The 21,265-nt window shown below is 41.3% G+C and overlaps 1 protein-coding gene across 1 annotated transcript; it reads left to right on the top strand.

The window, feature by feature from the left end:
• Positions 1 to 7,072: 7,072 nt before the first annotated feature.
• On the top strand, positions 7,073 to 19,069 carry LOC100562389 (zinc finger protein 91). Its single transcript, XM_016998160.2, has 5 exons — positions 7,073 to 7,300; positions 9,995 to 10,588; positions 11,039 to 11,118; positions 14,570 to 14,690; positions 15,092 to 19,069. Exons 2-5 carry the CDS (start codon positions 10,018 to 10,020, stop codon positions 18,538 to 18,540), a joined length of 4,221 nt encoding a protein of 1,406 aa, XP_016853649.2. The 5' UTR covers positions 7,073 to 7,300; positions 9,995 to 10,017; the 3' UTR covers positions 18,541 to 19,069.
• Positions 19,070 to 21,265: the final 2,196 nt, after the last annotated feature.

The raw sequence follows: 21,265 nt of genomic DNA on the forward strand, positions 1-21,265 counted from the left end.
TTCCAAAGTCTTTAACTGTTTTGACTAATGATTGTAGTGATTCCTCCACCTCCCCTAAAATTATCATAACATCATCAGCATATAAATTAATCTTAATGTCTTCCTTGCCCACCTTATAGCCTTTAATGACCGGGTTATTCCTTACTAAGTTTGCTAAGGGTTCAATGGCTAATGAAAATAGGGCTGGGGAAAGGGGGCATCCTTGTTTAGTTCCTCTATTAATATTTATTTGTCTGGTTTGTGTCCCATTTACTGAGATAGTTGCTTTGTTTTCACTATATAGTTCTTTTATTACCTTGCACACTTTCCCCCCCATATTACATTCCTCGCAGAGTCTGTTCAAATATTTGTGATCTATTGAGTCGAATGCTTTGCAAAAGTCCAATTTTAAAATAAGTACTTTAGATTTTTTTTCTGTGGCATGGTTCAAAATGTTCAAAATATTCCTTATAGGGTCCGCTAATTTCCTGTTTTTTACAAATCCGTATTGATCTTCGTTAATTATATCCGGTATTATATCTCTCAGTCTTTTTGCTAATATTTTAGTAAATATTTTGTAGTCCACATTGCTTAGGGATATTGGTCTATAAGAGTTAGGATCAGTTTCATCCTTATTTGGTTTTAGGATTGTGAGAATTTCCGAAAATTTCCAGGTATTTGGTACATTTTGTTTCTCCATTATTTCATTAAACAGTGTAACAAGGTTTAGGCCAACCGTTTAGGGCTTTGTAGGCTAAAGCCAGCACTTTGAATTGTGCTCAGTAGCAGACTGGCAGCCAATGGAGCTGGCGTATCAGGGGGGTCGTGTGCTCCCTGTACGCCATTCCGGTGACCAACCTGGCTGCCGCCTGTTGGACCAATTGAAGCTTCTGAACAGTCTTCAAAGGCAGCCCCACGTAGAGCGTGTTGCAGTAATCTATTCGAGATGTAACCAAAGCGTGGACCACCGTGGCCAAGTCCCAAGGTACAGGAGCAGCTGGTGCACATGTTTTAATTGTTCAATTGCTCCCCTGCACAATCTGAGGAGATCTTGCAAGTACCCACTTTTCAGGAGAGGCGAAAGGAAACAGTGCAGAGATGTCGTTCAGCTATGATAGCTGCCAGAAATGCAGCTAAGTAATTAGGAACTGCCCTAGCAGCTGTGAGTGGACTCAGGGCTGTAAAGCAGGTGCAGCTAGCTCTTGCTGGTTACAAACTGACTCTAATGCCTACACTCTCCTTGTGTCTGCTTCGAGTCTGCACCTGGGAAACTGCTCCTAAGGATTTATTGCCGTTTCTTTGTCTGAAGTAAGACTGCTACAGTAGAGTCTCACATATCCAACATAAACGGGCTGGCAGAATGTTGGATAAGCAAATATATTGGATAATAAGGAGGCATTAAGGAAAAGCCTATTAAACATCAAATTAGGTTATGATTTTACAAATGAAGCACCAAAACATCATGTTAGACAACAAATTTGGCAGAAAAATTAGTTCAATACGCAGTAATGCTATGTAGTAATTACTGTATTTATGAATTTAGCACCAAAATATCACGATATATTGAAAACATTGACTACAAAAATGCGTTGGATAATCCAGAACGTTGGATAAGCAAGTGCTGGATAAGTGAGACTCTACTGTATTTGATTTGGGAATTTATCAGAGACTAAGAACTGTGCTTGCGGTAAGACTTCCTTGCTTCCTTTGGCATTATTCCACTGAGTGTGCTGTACTTTATGTTTTGCTGTAATAAAGTTTTTTTCATTTACTTACCACAGTGTTTGAAGGCTGTTCTTGAAAGACAAAACAGCAGGCACACAGACCCAACATGGCCAACTGTGAATACTGGCGGAATTTTGGGAGGGTTGACCTAAGATTTTTGGGAATTGTAGTTCACCCACATCCTTATGCATTTTCTAATGAGAGCATTCATGAAAAACAAAAGCAAAGACTGAGTTTTTCCGAACACACAGAGTCCCATATGATCAAACTCGTAATACCTAACATCCAAAAACAAGCAAGGCCCTTTTCAAATAACCCGGGCATCAGCGGGTACGCAAGCTAGTTAAAGAATAAAAATGCCAGACATGTGGGTTCAGTGTTGGGAGTCCCTTCCTTCCGCCTCCAATAATCCTGCCCTCCCTTCCGGGCTGTTTCCCCTCCTGACTATGGGCTCCCTGTGGGCTCAGGGTCTATGTTTTAGTTTATGTTGTTTGGGCTTGTCTCCATATTAGCCACCATGAGTCCCTTTGGGGAGATGGACGCGGAATACAAAAATAAAATTATTATTATAAGGGAAGTGGAGGGGCTGCCCATGTCTCCCGAGGGGGAGCTGGGCGTGACAGAATGAAAAATCAAAATGTGTAGTCCACATGCTGCCTTGCCAGAGAACGAAGGTATGTGCCACGCAGGTGAAAAAATGGTTTATTTTTCTCAAACCCAGAACAACGTATGTACAATGTGTTCAGTTGCACCAACGCATATCATGTCTTTTGATAAGAAATTTAAAATAGTCCATGTGGAGAAATTCCTTCCAGCAGCTCATCAAGTAAGAGCACACTTCCAACGCTCTCTGCTTCTCTCTTATTTTTTTAAATTATTATTTTTATTGTTATTATTATTTGAGAAAAAGTTTCAATTATATAAACATATTCTATACATTTCCCCCTCTTTTATTTACATTTACCCCTGTGCTCCCCTTCCCCAGAGCCATTTCTTCTTCTGTAGTCCCACCAAAAGTTCAATTCTTCATTTGGAGGTAAATTCCCATCTTCTTTTTCCAATAATTTTTCTAGAAATTTTCTCCAAATACTGTACTTTCAAAATCATTTTTTCCATAATCCCTTCTTTACTTTAGCTTGTCATTCAGTGCCATTCGCCAAACTTCTTTATACCATTCATTAATTTGTATTTTCATTTCTCCTTTCCAATATTTTGCAATTACAGTAGAGTCTCACTTATCCAACATAAACGGGCCGGCAGAACGTTGGATAAGCGAATACGTTGGATAATAAGGAGAGATTAAGGAGAAGCCTATTAAACATCAAATTAGGTTATGATTTTACAAATTAAGCACCAAAACACCATGTTATACAACAAATTGGACAGAAAAAGTACAGTAGAGTCTCACTTATCCAAGCCTCGCTTATCCAAGCCTCTGGATAATCCAAGCCATTTTTGTAGTCAATGTTTTCAATATATCGTGATATTTTGGTGCTAAATTCGTAAATACAGTAATTACAACATAACATTACTGCGTATTGAACTAGTTTTTCTGTCCAATTTGTTGTATAACATGATGTTTTGGTGCTTAATTTGTAAAATCATAACCTAATTTGATGTTTAATAGGCTTTTCCTTAATCATAGAATCATAGAATCATAGAATAGTAGAGTTGGAAGAGACCACATGGGCCATCTAGTCCAACCCCCTGCTAAGAAGCAGGAAATCGCATTCAAAGCACCCCCGACAGATGGCCATCCAGCCTCTGCTTAAAAGCCTCCAAGGAAGGAGCCTCCACCACGGCCCCGGGGAGAGAGTTCCACTGTCGAACAGCTCTCACAGTGAGGAAGTTCTTCCTGATGTTCAGGTGGAATCTCCTTTCCTGTAGTTTGAAGCCATTGTTCCGTGTCCTAGTCTGCAGGGCAGCAGAAAACAAGCTTGCTCCCTCCTCCCCGTGACTTCCCCTCACGTATTTGTACATGGCTCTCATGTCTCCTCTCAGCCTTCTCTTCTGCAGCTAAACATGCCCAGCTCTTTAAGCCGCTCCTCATAGGGCTTGTTCTCCAGACCCTTAATCATTTTAGTCGCCCTCCTCTGGACGCTTTCCAGCTTGTCAACATCTCCCTTCAACTGTGGTGCCCAAAGTTGGACACAGTATTCCAGGTGTGGTCTGACCAAGGCAGAATAGAGGGGGAGCATGACTTCCCTGGATCTAGACGCTATTCCCCTATTGATGCAGGCCAGAATCCCGTTGGCTTTTTTAGCTGCCGCATCACATTGTTGGCTCATGTTTAACTTGTTGTCCACGAGGACTCCAAGGTCTTTTTCGCACACACTGCTGTCAAGCCAGGCGTCCCCCATTCTGTATCTTTGATTTCCATTTTTTCTGCCGAAGTGAAGTATCTTGCATTTGTCCCTGTTGAACTTCATTTTGTTAGTTTTGGCCCATCTCTCTAGTCTGTCAAGATCGTTTTGAATTCTGCTCCTGTCTTCTGGAGTGTTAGCTATCCCTCCCAGTTTTGTGTCGTCTGCAAACTTGATGATCGTGCCTTCTAACCCTTCGTCTAAGTCGTTAATAAAGATGTTGAACAGAACCGGGCCCAGGACGGAGCCCTGCGGCACTCCACTTGTCACTTCTTTCCATGATGAAGACGACGCATTGGTGAGCACCCTTTGGGTTCGTTCGCTTAGCCAATTACAGATCCACCTAACCGTAGTTTTGTCTAGCCCACATTTTACTAGTTTGTTTGCCAGAAGGTCGTGGGGGACTTTGTCGAAGGCCTTACTGAAATCCAGGTACGCTACATCCACAGCATTCCCTGTATCGACCCAACTCGTAACTCTATCGAAAAAAGAGATCAGATTAGTCTGGCATGACTTGTTTTTGGTAAATCCGTGTTGACTATTAGCAATGACCGCATTTGTTTCTAAGTGTTCGCAGACCACTTCCTTAATGATCTTTTCCAGAATTTTGCCTGGTATTGATGTGAGGCTGACCGGACGGTAATTGTTTGGGTCGTTCTTTTTTCCCTTCTTGAAGATAGGGACCACATTCGCCCTCCTCCAATCTGCTGGGACTTCTCCCGTTCTCCAAGAACTCTCGAAGATAATTGCCAGTGGTTCTGAAATAACTTCCGCTAGTTCCTTCAGTACTCTTGGGTGTAGCTGATCTGGCCCTGGGGACTTGAATTCGTTTAGAGAGGCCAAGTGTTCCTGGACAACTTGTTTCCCTATTTGGGGTTGGATTTCCCCCAATCCTTCGTCCATTCCGTGTTGCTGAGGTTGAAGATGGCTTTCTTTTTCTGAGAAGACCGAGGCAAAGAAGGCATTAAGTAGTTCTGCCTTTTCCCTGTCCCCTGTCGCCATCACCCCATCTTCTCCTTGCAATGGCCCTATCGCCTCCTTTTTCTTCCTTTTTCTACCAACGTAAGCAAAAAAGCCTTTTTTGTTGTTTTTTATGTCCCTGGCAAGCCTGAGCTCATTTTGTGCTTTAGCCTTGCGAACCTTTTCCCTACAGGTGTTGGCTATACGTTTGAATTCTTCTTTGGTGATTTCTCCCCTTTTCCACTTCTTGTGCATGTCACTTTTGAGCTTTAATCCCTCCTTATTATCCAAGTTATTCACTTATCCAAGCTTTTGCCGGCCCGTTTAGCTTGGATAAGTGAGACTCTACTGTAGTTCAATATGCAGTAATGCTATGTAGTAATTAATAATAATAATAATAATAATAATAATAATAATAACTTTATTTTTATACCCCGCCCCATCTCCCCGAAGGGACTCGGGGCGGCTTACATGGGGCCTTGCCCGATAAAACAATGAAATATCAAAACACAGCAATAAAACAGTTATAATGAAGGGGCAAGGATGTAAAAGATGTAAAAATACTCCTCTTAATCCAAAGTGAAAAGCAGGAGGCCCCTTTTCTATGAAGAGGGCGAGGAAAAACACCACAAAAGTTGGATCTTCAAACTGCAAAATAACTATTTATTGCGTGGCCATAGCAATGAGACAAAAACATGCATACATGCAATCAAAGGATTTGTCCAAATTTCCAAAATGGTTGCAAGGTTTTTATCACCTCACAGAAATTATCAAGCATATCCTTATTGGCTTACAAAGATCATTTACCCCATTTGTCTAATGTTGTCTACGTCACAAGCATCTTAACCATCATGCAATCCCATTGGTTTTCTATGTTGTAACAACATGTAATTCTTTAGACAATGGTGCTTTCATGTTATTGACCCTGACTTGTTACAAGTATATGCTCGAAATCGTATGGGAACTGGTTCTGACTTGATGTATTGTTATTATTTGAAAGTAACTTCTTTTCTCTGGAACAACTCTTTTCCCAAACATCAGCATTTTCTCTCAAGCGCAGGCCTTCCTCAAACATAGGCCTTTTGCAACTTAGGTCAATCAAAACATATGGGACTTATAGCCATTACAAGTATCTTTGAAGATTTCTTTTTAAACCCACGTCCCTCTCAATCCAATAAAAACATCAATTACAGTAAAAACAATCGTTAAAATCAACATAAAACATACAATATTAACACTGGAGACTAATTCATAGAACCCAGGCAACGTGCAACATGTGTCGAAATGGGCCGAAATGGGGAAGGTAATTTCACAGTTAAAATGGACAAAGTGCAATATAGCATTGGCAACACCTCAAGAATGGGGCTATTATAAAATGGGCAGATCGATCAGTCCAACACCAGATTAAGTATCAAAGGTCTTTTGAAAGAGCCAGGTTTTTAAGCTCCTACGGAAGGAGAGAAGGGTGGGGGCCTGCCTGATCTCTCTAGGGAGTGAGTTCCAAAGCCGGGGGGCCACGACAGAGAATTACTGTATTTACTGTAATTACTGTATTTACGAATTTAGCACCAAAATTTCATGATGTATTGAAAACATTGACTACAAAAATGTGTTGGATAATCCAGAACGTTGGATAAGCGAGTGTTGGATAAGTGAGACTCTACTGATCTAGCTGCTGTTAATAGCATGTCTATTATTTTTTCCCCCTCTTATCTTATGCTTCTCTCTTCTAACTGTCTCTGCGCCTGCTTAGCTCGAGACTGTACAAAATTGCAACAGTATCAAAAACTCCCAGGCTTAACAGCTCTCCAGACATGGCTCAACCAATCGGCTTCATGCATCTTATTTTGCAGTTGACACACACACACATTAATGGATTTCTTACATATGGTAACACAAGGCCTATTCCTGGGTCTCCCCAAAGGGCCCAAATCCCCAAGGGGGTGCCTGTCTGTCTGTCTGTCTGTCTCTTTCTTTCCTTCCACGGTGGGAGGGGGGCATTCCCAGGGTCAGGGTCCGAGGAGGAGGAGGGGCTGCTGGTCCCTCCAGGGCCCCAAAGCGGGCAAGCCATACCTGGCAGAGACCCCCCCCCCTTCCCCTCCCACCCAGAAGGCCAGGTTGGGCCAAATGGTTGAGTCCCACCAGGGGGAAGGGAAAGGGGCGAGTCCTGGGGAGACCCCACCCACAGCAGCAGCAGCAGCAAGACTCCTGGGAGAAGAGTTGCAGATGCAGGAGCTGGTCTTTCCCCATCTCTTCCCTCTCAGGGGCATTTGGTGAGCACTCCTTTTTCTCCATCTTTTGTTTTTTAGGAAGCTACAGATCTGCAGGTGAAGGAGGGGGAGAAGGGAAGAGGGAGAGGAAGGGAAAGCCCACTGGGGAACATGGGGTAGGGCTGTGAATTACAACTCCCAGGAAGCTCAGGGCACAAGGAGGGCCAGAGGGCCCATCCTGCAGGGCCCATCCCCAGCCCTCTGGCCCTCCTTGTGCCCTGAGCTTCCTGGGAGTTGTAATTCACAGCCCTACCCCATGTTCCTCCAAGTTTCTCTCTCTCCTCCTGAAGGGGCAAGGATGTAAAAGATATAAAAATACTCCTCTTAATCCAAAGTCAAAAGCAGGAGGCCCCTTTTCTGTGGAGAGGGCGAGGAAAAACACCACAAAAAGTTGGATCTTCAAACTGCAAAAGAACTATTTATTGCGTGGCCATAGCAATGTGACAAATACTGTAGAGTCTCGCTTATCCAACATAAACGGGCCGGCAGAATGTTGGATAAGCAAATATGTTGGATAATAAGGAGAGATTAAGGAGAAGCCTATTAAACACCAAATTAGGTTATGATTTTACAAATTAAGCACCAAAACATCATGAGAACTTTAAGATCGTCTGGGGAGGCCCTGCTCTCGGTCCCACCTGCCTCACAAGTGCGGCTGGTGGGCACGAGGGACAGGGCCTTCTCGGTGGTGGCTCCTCAGCTGTGGAACTCCTTCCCCAGTGACATCCGGCAGGCTCCATCCCTTCTGAGTTTCAGAAAAAAGGTGAAGACCTGGTTTTGCGAACAAGCATTTAATGAATGAATTATGATGGCTTTAACTCGGTCCGGAATAAGGTTTACGTGCAAGGTTTATGTGGACGAATAGATTAAGTATTATACTGTTTTAAATGTATTTATTGGATTGTTTTAAATTGATTGTTTTAATTGCTATGTTTTATTTCTGTACTCTATACCGGCATTGAATTTGCCAGATTGTGAGCCGCCCTGAGTCCCTTCGGGTGAGAAGGCCGGCATATAAATGATGGAAATAAATAAATAAATAAATAATGTTATACAACAAATTTGACAGAAAAAATAGTTCAATATGCAGTAATGCTACATAGTAATTACTGTATTTACGAATTTAGCACTAAAATATCATGATGTATGGAAAACATTGACTACTAAAATGCGTTGGATAATCCAGAACGTTGGATAAGCGAATGTTGGATAAGTGAGACTCTACTGTACATGCATACATGCAACCAAAGGATTTGTCCGAATTTCCAAAATGATTGCAAGGGTTTTATCACCTCACAGAAATTAGCAAGCATATCCTTATTGGCTTACAAAGATCATTTACCCCATTTGTCTAATGTTGTCTACATCACAAGCATCTTAACCATCATGCAATCCCATTGGTTTTCTATGCTGTAACAACCTGTAATTCTTTAGACAATGGTGCTTTCATGTTATTGACCCTGACTTGTTGCAAGTACAGTAGAGTCTCACTTATCCAACACTCGCTTATCCAACGTTCTGGATTATCCAACACATTTTTGTAGTCAGTGTTTTCAATATATCGTGATATTTTGGTGCTAAATTCGTAAATACAGTAATTACAACATAACCTTACTGTGTATTGAATTAATTTTTCTATCAAATTTGTTGTGTAACGTGATGTTTTGATGTTTAATTTGTAAAATCATAGCCTAATTTGATGTTTAATAGGCTTTTTCTTAATCTCTCCTTATTATCCAACATATTCGCTTATCCAACGTTCTGCTGGCCCGTTTATGTTGGATAAGCGAGACTCTACTGTATATGCTCGAAATCGTATGGGAACCGGTTCTGACTTGATGTATTGTTATTATTTGAAAGTACAGTAGAGTCTCACTTATCCAAGCTAAACAGGCCGGCAGAAGCTTGGATAAGCAAATATCTTGGATAATAAGGAGGGATTAAGGAAAAGCCTATTAAACATCACATTAGGTTATGATTTTACAAATAAAGCACCAAAACATCATGTTATACAACAAATTTGACAGAAAAAGTAGTTCAATATGCAGTAATGTTATGTTGTGATTACTGTATTTATGAATTTAGCACCAAAATATCACGATATATTGAAAACATTAACTGCAAAAATGGCTTGGATTATCCAGAAGCTTGGATAAGCGAGGCTTGGATAAGTGAGACTCTACTGTAACTTCTTTTCTCTGGAACAACTCTTTTCCCAAACATCAGCATTTTCTCTCAAGTGCAGGCCTTCCTCAAACATAGGCCTTTTGCAACTTCGGTCAATCAAAACATATGGGACTTATAGTCATTACAAGTATCTTTGAAAATTCTTTTTAAACCCACGTCTCCCTCACTCCAAACCACAGACCACTTACTACAATGCGGTCTGAGCTCTGCCACATGCAAATGGAGGTCCTTCTTACAGTGACACCAGAGGCACTCCAAGTGGCCGGCTACTGGGCAAAGGACATTTAGTATCATGCCATGTTTTTAACTTTGCGTTTTTAAATACGTGATAACTGTACCCCCAATTTGCTTCTGACACTATAAATAAATACATCTAAGCTGCCAGGACTCTGCTTTTCCTACAGGGAAGCTATACAAAATTTACAAAATGGGTTGTAAAGACCCCTTTTCTCTTGAGGGTGGAAGATAATTACTGTAATCCGGCCTTAATCTCTCCTTTGTCTTGCATAGCCTTTGCTTCATGACATCTACAGATGGAGAAGGGAAGAGGTTCTTCAGTCTTGATGGAGCCCAGAGTGAAGATGGAAGAGCCAAACCAGACCAGCCCGGAAGGGGGAAGAGAGCCCAATGAAATGTGGGGCAGGAGAACTGTTGGATCCCCAGGCAGAATGGGTCAAGATGCCCTGGAGGAGAAGGCCTTCAGGGCAAACCTTCAGTACCAACGCTTCCAGGGCTTTCGCTTCCAGGAGGCTTTGGGGCCCCGAGAGGTTTGCAGCCGCCTCCACTCTCTCTGCTGCCTGTGGCTGAAGCCTGAGGAACATACAAAGGCAGAGATGCTGGACCTGGTGCTCCTGGAGCAGTTCCTGGCCGTCCTTCCTGCGGAGATTGAGCGCTGGGTGAGGGAATGTGGGGCAGAGACCAGTTCCCAGGCCGTGGCTTTGGCTGAAGGATTCCTTCTGAGTCGGGCAGAAGAGGAGAAGGTGCTGCAGGAAGAGCGGCAGGAGAGAGAGGACCTTCAGGCCCAGGAGGCCCCACTGGAGACCAGCCAGGGCTTCCTTTCCAGGTGGATCAAGGTGGAGGAAAACACAGGAGAGTCTCCACTGGGTAAGATGTCTTCATTCACTTGGTCCTCGCTCTCAAGGACCATCCGGTCTTCTGTTATGTCCCCAAATACATGTTTCCATGGCTGTTTTAATAGAGGAGGACTGCTCCACTGGGTAAGGTCTCTTCTTTCTCTTGGTCAAAGATCTCCCAATCAGATGGAACTTCTCTTATGTCCCCCAAAATGTTTGTCTTGAATAGCTGTTTTGTTAGAATGTCCTAAGAACAGTTTTAAGAATATTTACATCCAAACTGGTATTGTAAGGAATGGGCTGCATCTCAGGAAAGCTTGTGCCATATAAAACCCTTTTCCAGTTTCTTCTTTTGAGGACGTCTTATTGTTCCCCTTTTGTGTTGTATAAATTGTAAAGCACTTTGCGACCTCAAAATGAACTTTGGAAAACAATAAAGTAATTCATTTTCCCTCCCCTTCCTATATTTGCCATTTCACAGATGAGGCAAGGGTGCTGGGAAGATGTGGCAGCTTCCCTGTTTCTGAAGCAGGAGAAGTGGCATCCATTCGACAAGATCAGGTAAAAAGATAATAGAAATAAACTGGAGATACAGGGTTGTTGTGTGTTTTCTGGGCTGTATGGTCACATTCCAAAAGCATTCTCTTCTGACGTTTTGCCAACATCTATGGTAGGCATCTTCAGAGGTTGTGAGGTATATTGGAAAAAACTAAACAAGGAAGATTAATGTATCTGTGGAAGGTCCAGTGTGGGATAAGGAACTCTTGCCTGTTGGAGGCCAGTGTGAATGTTGTAATTAATCACCTTGATTAGCATTAATGGCCTTGCCAGATTCATTTCCTGGCTTTTTCCTACCTGGGGGAATCTTTTGTTCAGAGATGTTAGGTGCTCCTGATTGATTTATGTCTGGAATTCTTCTGTTTCCAGAGTATTGTTCCTTATTTAGTGTTCTGATTTTAGAGTTTTTTAAATACTGGTAGCCATATTTTGTTCATTTTCATGGTTTCCTCCTTTCTGTTGAAATTGTCCACATGCTTGTGGATTTCAATGGCTTCTCTGTGTAGTCTGACATGATAGTTCACAGATATATAAACCTTCCTCACTTAAGTCTTTCCATATACAGTAGAGTCTCACTTATCCAAGCTAAACGGGCCGGCAGAAGCTTGGATAAACGAATATCTTGGATAATAAGGAGGGATTAAGGAAAAGCCTATTAAACATCAAATTAGGTTATGATTTTACAAATTAAGCACCAAAACATCATGTTATACAACAAATTTGACAGAAAAAGTAGTTCAATATGCAGTAATGTTATGTTGTAATTACTGTATTTACGAATTTAGCACCAAAATATCACGATATATTGAAAACATTGACTACAAAAATGGCTTGGATTATCCAGAGGCTAGGATAAGTGAGACTCTACTGTACCTCACAACCTCTGAGGATGCCTGCCATAGATGTGGGCGAAACGTCAGGAGAGAATACTTCTGGAACATGGCCATACAGCCTGGAAAACACACAACAACCCTCTGACATTAGAGTGGTCCAGCTCTGGAGATATTTGTGGAAATGTCCCTGACCACTTCATATGGACTAGAATTTGCTTTTCTTCTGCTTCCACCCAAGTGTAGTATTGTGGAAATTCATTTGCTTAGTTTTGACTCAGCTATAATCTGCTAAGTTTATTTTAGAAGCTGATCCTGTCCTCTGGGGTATTGGCTATCCCTTCCAATTTGGGGTCATCTGCAAATTGGATAGGCATGCTTTCTTTCCCATTGTCCAAGTCATTGCTAAAGATGTGGAATAGCACTTGGCCCAGGACTGAAACCTGGAGTGCCCATTGGTCGCTTCTCTTCAGGATGGAGAGCAGCCATTACTAAGAACTCTTGTGTTCGGCCAGTTCACCAATTACTCATCCAACTCAGTAGCATTATCTAGCCCAGATTTTATTAGCATCTTTGTAAGAATGTCAAAGTGGCCTTTTTCACAAGCATGACTGAAATTGGATATGTGATTGTATTGCTTTCTAAGTCCTTACAAATTGTCTCTTTAATGATCTGCTCCAGAATCCTTCCTGGTTTTGATGTCAGGCTGACTTGGAGGGTGATTATTTGGGTCCTCTGTTGCCCCCTTTTAGAAGATGGGGACAACATGTGCCCTCTAGTCTTCTGAAATTTCTCCTGCTCTCCAGAAATGCTCAAAGATGATTCCCAGTGGTTCTTCTGCCAGTTCTTTTCGTGCCCTTGGATGTACGGGCAGCCCCCAAGTAACAAACAAAATAGGTTCTGTAGATTTGTTCTTAAGTTGAATTGGTATCTGTTGAAACAGGTACATTTTAAAGTCCTACTCCAGCCATATATATAGAATATATCTATATATATAAGACAAATAGTGTCCTGTCCTCCCACTAAACAACAAAAGTACAAGCCCCAGAACCTAGAAATTTGGCAGCACAATCCACCATCCTTGCCCCTACGTTCCGACAACAAAAAGAAAAGAAAAATAAAGTCCTAATTAGAGGGAGAGGAATTATTGTCTTTAGCCAATTGCTGCCAGTTAGAAGACTAAGCCCCGCCCACTTGGTCGCCTAGCAACCTACTCAGGCCTCACTCTCTCTTCCACACTGCCTATAAAATACAGATTATCTAATTTGCACTGGATTATATGGCATTGTAGACTCAAGGCCCTTCCACACAGCTATATAACCCATTTATAATCTTTTATTATCTGCTTTGAACAGTTCTTTCTTCCACCCTGGTCATTCCACAGATATATCAACCCCACTTCCTTTTGTTACAACACATTTCACAACTTCTGAGGATGCCTGCCATACATGCAGGCAAAACATCAGGAGACAATACATTTGGAACATGACCAGGCAGACCAAAGAACTCAGAGCAACCCAATGCAAAGAGAAACAAAAATACTAAAATAAATACAAAAACTAATAAAAAAACCAAAATAAAATAATACAATAAAAAAAACATAAATAAAAATAATATAATCAAATAATAAAATATAATACATACAAATAATAAAATCAAATAACAAAAACACAATAATGAAAGAATTAAAATAAAATAAATACAAATAATACAATAAAAATAATAAAAAACTAAAAAATAATTAAAAACACTAAAATTAATACAATAAAATACTATAATAACAGAAAATAACTAAAAAAATACAAGAAAATAATAAAATATAATAAATAAAAAGATAAGTTACAATAAAATTAATTAAAAAATACAAATACATAACATCAAATAAAAATTCCACAACAATTTTTAACCAATACCACCACCACTTTGCCACAGCGACGCGTGGCTGGGCACAGCTAGTATATATATAGTTTAGCTATGGGATGAATCAACCTCTGTGTTGTTTGTTTTGGTGTGTTTGTTGGGATTCAACCCCACACTGCCCAGGTCTCTAGTCCTGAATGAGGAACAAGTTAGTTATCTTAGAATGGACTGAGGGATTCCCATGTCTTCTGTTATGACAGTTGGAATGTTTCTAATTTCTTCTCTTCCTCTGTTTCTACTCTCATTCTGATTGGTTGTGTAGGATGGATACTTTTCTACTGCAAACCTTTACTTTTGACTTTAGCTTTTTGCATCTTAGTATGTAGTGAATGTGCTGCATGCTCTGAGTTCTCTGTGTGTGTCAAAGAGATGTAGGGCTTGGATAGTTTTTCCTCTCTTTGAATCTTTAAGACGGGTGTTAGAGTAACTCAGACCCAATTCTTTACTATTGAGAAATGCAGTTATTTTAATGTAAATAAACCTTTTGTGATTTTTGAAGACAGGATTCTGCATCTTTGCTTCCTAAGCTCTAAATTTTTTAAAGCCACATGCTGTGAGCTGAATGCTCAACTTTTAGTATCCTGTTTGTTTTTGGATATTCTGCTTATTTTGGGATAGTTTTTCCTAAAACAGAAAATCCTAACAGTGTTCAGAAGATTTAGTTGTCAGTTGCTTTGATATAAATAAATAAATTCTTCTTCCAGGTGATATTTGAGGATGTAGCTGTACATTTCAGTGTGGAGGAATGGGCCTTACTGGATCCGGATCAACGGGCCCTGCACTGGGAGGTCATGGAAGAAAATTATAGGATGGTGTCTTCTCTGGGTAAGAATCCCTCTGCCTCTTGATGCATAGTTCAAGAACACAAATCACCTTTGGCCAGCACTTCTGGTTCCTGACCATGCTGGAAGAAATAATTCCCTTCTGGTCACTACGTCTGAGGAGCTGCTCTTCAGCGGGACAATGACTCAATGCTTACTTGAACATGGTTTAATAGCGTGGCTCATAGTATTTTCAGGTTGCATGTTGCACCCACTCCCACTGTAGACAATTCTATGGTGGGAGCGATCATCCAATAACTTTCAGAAGGGGGTTCTCCTTTGACGAGGCAAAGTTCTCTCCTCCATAAGAAAATGCTCATCTCTGCTTTCTCTCACATTTCTTTAGATGGATTTCAATCTTACCTTTTCTCATGCCTTCCTACGTTTTGTCTTTCTTCTTTCAAGGTGGTGATGCACAAGGGAGTGAAAATGGGGAAGTACAAAATAAAATGTGGCTGAAAATAGCAAGAAGTAAAAAGGAAGAAGAAAGAAGTGTAAGAATAGAAGCAGGAGAATATAAAAGAAAGCAGTGCCCTGCTGACACCAGGGAAATCACAATCCAAGAGACAATAGTCGAAAGCAGGAAGATTGGAAACAGTGCTGTCTATGAAAATTGCTTTTTCCAGGAGGCATCTAGTATACGCCCTACACACCATGAAAAATACCATATTGGGGATGAGTCATATAAATGCCTGGAGTGTGGAATTTTTTTTTCTGATAAGAGAAGTCTTATTGGACACGAAATGAATCACAGAGGAGAGAAACCCTATAAATGTTTGCAGTGCGGGAAGAGTTTCTGTTGGAAAAATAAACTAAAGCTGCACCAAAACATCCACAGAGGAGAGAGGCCATATAAATGCCTGGAGTGTGGGAAATGTTTCTCTTTGAAAGGAAACCTCAGCAAACACCAAAGAACCCACATGCAAGAGAAGCCATATAAATGCCTGGAGTGTGGAAAAGGTTTTTCTGATAAGAGAAATCTTATTGCACATGAAATGAATCACAAAGGAGAGAAGCCATATAAATGCCTGGAGTGTGGAAAAGGTTTTTCTGATAAGAGAAATCTTATTGCACATGAAATGAATCACAAAGGAGAGAAGCCATATAAATGCCTGGAATGTGGAAAAGGGTTTTCTGATAAGAGACGTCTTACTGGACATGAAATGAAACACAGAGGAGAGAACTCCTATAAATGCCTGGAATGTGGGAAATGTTTCTCTTGGAAGGGAAACCTCAAAATTCACAAAAGAACCCACACAAAAGAGAAGCCATATAAATGCCTGGAGTGTGGAAAAGGTTTTTCTTATAAGAGAAGTTTTATTGTACATGAAATGAATCACAAAGGAGAGAAGCCATATAAATGCCTGGAGTGTGGAAAAGGGTTTTCTGATAAGAGAAATCTTATTGGTCATGAAAGGAAACACAGAGGAGAGAACCCCTATAAATGCCTGGAGTGTGGGAAATGTTTCTCTTTGAAAGGAAACCTCAAAATCCATAAAAGAACCCACACACACGAGAAGCCATATAAATGCCTGGAGTGTGGAAAAGGTTTTTCTGATAAGAGAAATCTTATTGTACATGAAATGAATCACAAAGGAGAGAAGCCATATAAATGCCTGGAGTGTGGAAAAGCTTTTTCTTATAAGAGAAATTTTATTGTACATGAAATGAAACACAGAGGAGAAAAGCCATATAAATGCCTGGAGTGTGGAAAAGGGTTTTCTGATAAGAGAAATCTTATTGGACATGAAAGGAAACACAGAGGAGAGAACCCCTATAAATGCCTGGAGTGTGGGAAATGTTTCTCTTTGAAAGGAAACCTCAAAATCCACAAAAGAACCCACACACACGAGAAGCCATATAAATGCCTGGAGTGTGGAAAAGGTTTTTCTGATAAGAGAAATTTTATTGTACATGAAATGAAACACAGAGGAGAAAAGCCATATAAATGCCTGGAGTGTGGAAAAGGTTTTTCTGATAAGAGAAATTTTATTGTACATGAAATGAAACACAGAGGAGAAAAGCCATATAAATGCCTGGAGTGTGGAAAAGGTTTTTCTGATAAGAGAAATCTTATTGCACATGAAATGAATCACAAAGGAGAAAAGCCATATAAATGCCTGGAGTGTGGAAAAGGTTTTTCTGATAAGAGAAGTTTTATTGTACATGAAATAAATCACAAAGGAGAAAAGCCATATCAATGCCTGGAGTGTGGAAAAGCGTTCTCTGATAAGAGAAATTTTATTGTACATGAAATGAAACACAGAGGAGAGAAACCCTATACATGCATGGAGTGTGGGAAATGTTTCTCCCAGAAGGGAAACCTCAGCAGACACCAAAGAACCCACACGCAAGAGAAGCCATATAAATGCCTGGAGTGTGGAAAAGGTTTTTCTGATAAGAGAAATCTTATTGTACATGAAATGAATCACAAAGGAGAGAAGCCATATAAATGCCTGGAGTGTGGAAAAGGGTTTTCTGATAAGAGACGTCTTACTGGACATGAAATGAAACACAGAGGAGAGAACCCCTATAAATGCCTGGAATGTGGGAAATGTTTCTCTTGGAAGGGAAACCTCAAAATCCACAAAAGAACCCACACACAAGAGAAGCCATATAAATGCCTGGAGTGTGGAAAAGGTTTTTCTGATAAGAGAAGTTTTATTGTACATGAAATGAATCACAAAGGAAAAAAGCCATATAAATGCCTGGAGTGTGGAAAAGGTTTTTCTGATAAGAGAAGTTTTATTGTACATGAAAAGAATCACAAAGGAGAGAAGCCATATAAATGCCTGGAGTGTGGAAAACCTTTTTCTGATAAGAGAAATTTTATTGTACATGAAATGAAACACAGAGGAGAGAAACCCTATAAATGCCTGGAGTGTGGGAAATGTTTCTCTTGGAAGGGAAATCTCAAAATCCACAAAAGAACCCACACACAAGAGAAGCCATATAAATGCCTGGAGTGTGGGAAAGGTTTTTATGATAAGAGAAGTTTTATTGTACATGAAATGAATCACAAAGGAGAGAAGCCACATAAATGCCTGGAGTGCGGAAAAGGATTTTCTGATAGGAGAAATCTTATTGGACATGAAATGAAACACAGAGGAGAGAACCCCTATAAATGCCTGGAGTGTGGGAAATGTTTCTCTTTGAAGGGAAACCTCAAAATCCACAAAAGAACCCACACACAAGAGAAGCCATATAAATGCCTGGAGTGTGGAAAAGGTTTTTCTTATAAGAGAAGTTTTTTTGTACATGAAATGAATCACAAAGGGGAAAAGCCATATAAATGCCTGGAGTGCGGAAAAGGGTTTTCTGATAAGAGAAATCTTATTGGACATGAAAGGAAACACAGAGGAGAGAAACCCTATAAATGCCTGGAGTGTGGGAAATGTTTCTCTTTGAAGGGAAACCTCAAAGTCCACAAAAGAACCCACACACAAGAGAAGCCATATAAATGCCTGGAGTGTGGAAAAGGTTTTTCTTATAAGAGAAGTTTTATTGTACATGAAATGAATCACAAAGGAGAAAAGCCATATAAATGCCTGGAGTGTGGAAAAGGGTTTTCTGATAAGAGAAGTCTTACTGGACATGAAATGAATCACAGAGGAGAGAAACCCTATAAATGCCTGGAGTGTGGGAAGAGTTACAACCGTAAATCTGTTCTTACAGCTCACTGGAACAGTCATACAGGAAAGTGTGGGAAGAGTTTTAGCTACAAATCAGACTTCAAAAATGTCCAGAATAGTCCTAGAGAAGACAAAACTAAAGACATGTCTGGAGTGAGGGAAAAGCTTCCATTGGTGAACAAGTTTCAAGACCCACTAAAAACCCACATGGATGAGAAGTAAAGCCTGGAATCTGATAAAAGTTTGAACTGTAAATCAATCCTCAAAGATTACCGGAATATTCACAAAAAGCCTTTAAAAATGCTCAGAGGGAAAGGAAGAGTTGCATCCTCAATTTGGGCCTCAAAACTCTCCAGGAGAGAAAGTATACGCACACCAAGAGTGTAGGAAGAATTCAATCCTCAGTAGGCACCAGAATACTCACACAATTAAGGAAACACACATGGACAGAAAACTGCTCTAGCCTTTGTATTGATTCCCTCTAGTCTAGATTGACAGTTGATTCAAGTAATCTTGGACCTTTTCTTGGCACACTTCAAGGGAGAAACTACCGTTTCAGCCCAGTATTGGCCTTGTGGCACAGTTGCTGTTTCACCTGTTGATAAGATATGGTATCCACACTGGTTTCTTTCTTTTCACCTATTTTGTGCTTGTTTTAGAAAGTTCACTGAAATGTGCTCTGTTTCTTCTGTTCTTTTGTGAATGCTCAGAGAGAAATAAAGGCATCTTATGGCCTGGCGGTGTAATGGTTTGATCCTTGTACTGTTTCTCTGTAAGACAAAGCTTGCAGCCCGACTTGGCTTTGGGAACCCACTGGTGTGACTGGAGCAAGTGACAATCTCTCAGCCTCAGAGAACGGCAAAAGTGAAGTCCCCCAGGACCCAAGTACTAACCTGGGCCAACCCTGTTTAGCTTCCAAAATCAGACAGAATCCGGTGCGTTTGGCATATTTTCATATCTCTATTCCTTGATTTCTTTGTCAGCATTTAGTGTTGGTGTATAGGCACTTATGATGGCTGGTTGCTGGTTTTTGGCAAGGTAATTTGGGAAGTTGAGAGTCATTTGTTAATGCCAATGGGTGCTTTGGATAGTTGCTTCACCAGGTCATTTCTGATAGTAAAGCCAACTCAGTGTATTCTTCATCCTTCTTCAGGCAGCCCCTTCCAGAAAATGTGTCCTCATTTTTTCCCTTCAGCTGTTGCTCTCCTGCTCTCTAGGTCTCCTGAAGTGATGCTATGTTGATGTTAAAGCATCCCAGCTCTTGCGTTCAGGGCATTCACTGTCTGTGTTGTCCTACAATGTCTGTATGTTCCATGTTTCAAAGTTCATTTTTATTTTTTGGCTGCAAACTGGTCATCCCTCTGTCCAGTCCGGGATGAGAGAGGCAGACTATGTTTAGGGCACCTTTTCTAGCCCCCTTCTCGTGTGGGATGAGCAGAGTGGATCCTAAAAGGGACTGCTCAATTGTGAATGCAGCTGCTAGACTATTGAACTGCCTTGGACCTTGAAGTAGAACGGTAAAGGTTTCCCCTGACGTTAAGTCCATTCATGTCTGACTCTGGGGGTTGGTGCTTATCTCCATTTTTAAGCCGAAGAGCTGGCGTTGTCCGTAGACACCTCCAAGGTAATGTGGCCGGCATGACTGCATGGAGTGCCGTTACCTTCCCGCCGGAGCAGTACCTATTGATCTACTCAATTTGCATGTTTTCGAACTGCTAGGTTGGCAGGAGCTGGAGCTAACAGTGGGTGCTCAAGCCACTCCCGGGATTTGAACCTGGGACCTTTCGGTCTGTAAGTCCAGCAGCTCAGTGCTTTAACACACTTCACCACCGGGGCATCCATAGATGTAGAACGGCTGAATCCATATTCACATGCCAGTCTGTGACTAGGGGTTACCAAATTTCACAGTCCTGTCCTCATTGCTACTCACTCATCGCCATGGGATTTTTGTTGGTTTTATTTTCTTGGCAGATGCCTGTGCGTGAGTTTTTATTAATGTGTGGAGGTCGGTGCAAAGCCGATCTACGCACAGTCTTCACAGAATGAGGTTCCCATCCGGTGGCATGGTTAACATGGCGATGGTGGCTTCTCGCCTGTTTAAGTCTTCTGTCTTCACAGCCGTTACAACATGTACCATGTTCTCATTTGCCTGTTCCGCCATTGAGGTCTTCAGGTTGTGCTTGGTCTGGATCCTCCCCAGTGGCCCCTCCCAGGAGTACATGATTCTGACAGGTACATCCGCAGGTTCACTGGAACACGAACGCCCCCTCACATTGACAAGGTGACAATCCATTGAGGGGGAGGGGCAGTATATAGACAGACAGGATTAGCTATTGGCAGACAAAATGAATGTACTATAAGGCAGCCCTGAAAGTAACAGTCCAGCCCATAAAGACTGAGGAGTAATATTCTGGAAGAGGTATGTGCCTGTGTGTCTGCCTTGCTCCGAGGCTGGGAGACGAATGTGATGCCTACCATGAGGCAAAAACACAGGCTTGAAGGCATGGCCATAGCCAGACATTTTTGGGGGGGGGGGGGGGGGGGGTTGAAGCTTTTTTTAAGTGAATCATGAATAGTTGTTCCATAATGCAAAATAATTTAGAAATCAGGCTCCATCGATAAACTTCAATGGACACTCATGGGGATTTGGTTAACCAGTTAAAATTAATGAGTAAACCAGATTTTTTTTAAGACCCAAATTTGGGGGGGGGGGGGGTTAACACACACACACACACACTACAGCCCTGCCTGAAGGCCATGGCCAGCACTTTGAATCCTGTGGGAGAGAAAGCGGGATGTAAATAAATAGTATAATTATAATTAGTTACCAGTCATGGGGTGGTTCGAATACAAGAAGTGAGGCGAGCTCCCGCTTTTCGCGTTGGCTTCTGTCAAACCGGAGAAAGGGAGAAATGTGCCAAAAAGAAGGCCAGGACTGCCTTCTGTC

This window comes from Anolis carolinensis, chromosome 2, assembly GCF_035594765.1.
Source record: "Anolis carolinensis isolate JA03-04 chromosome 2, rAnoCar3.1.pri, whole genome shotgun sequence".
Classification (NCBI taxonomy): domain Eukaryota; kingdom Metazoa; phylum Chordata; class Lepidosauria; order Squamata; family Dactyloidae; genus Anolis; species Anolis carolinensis.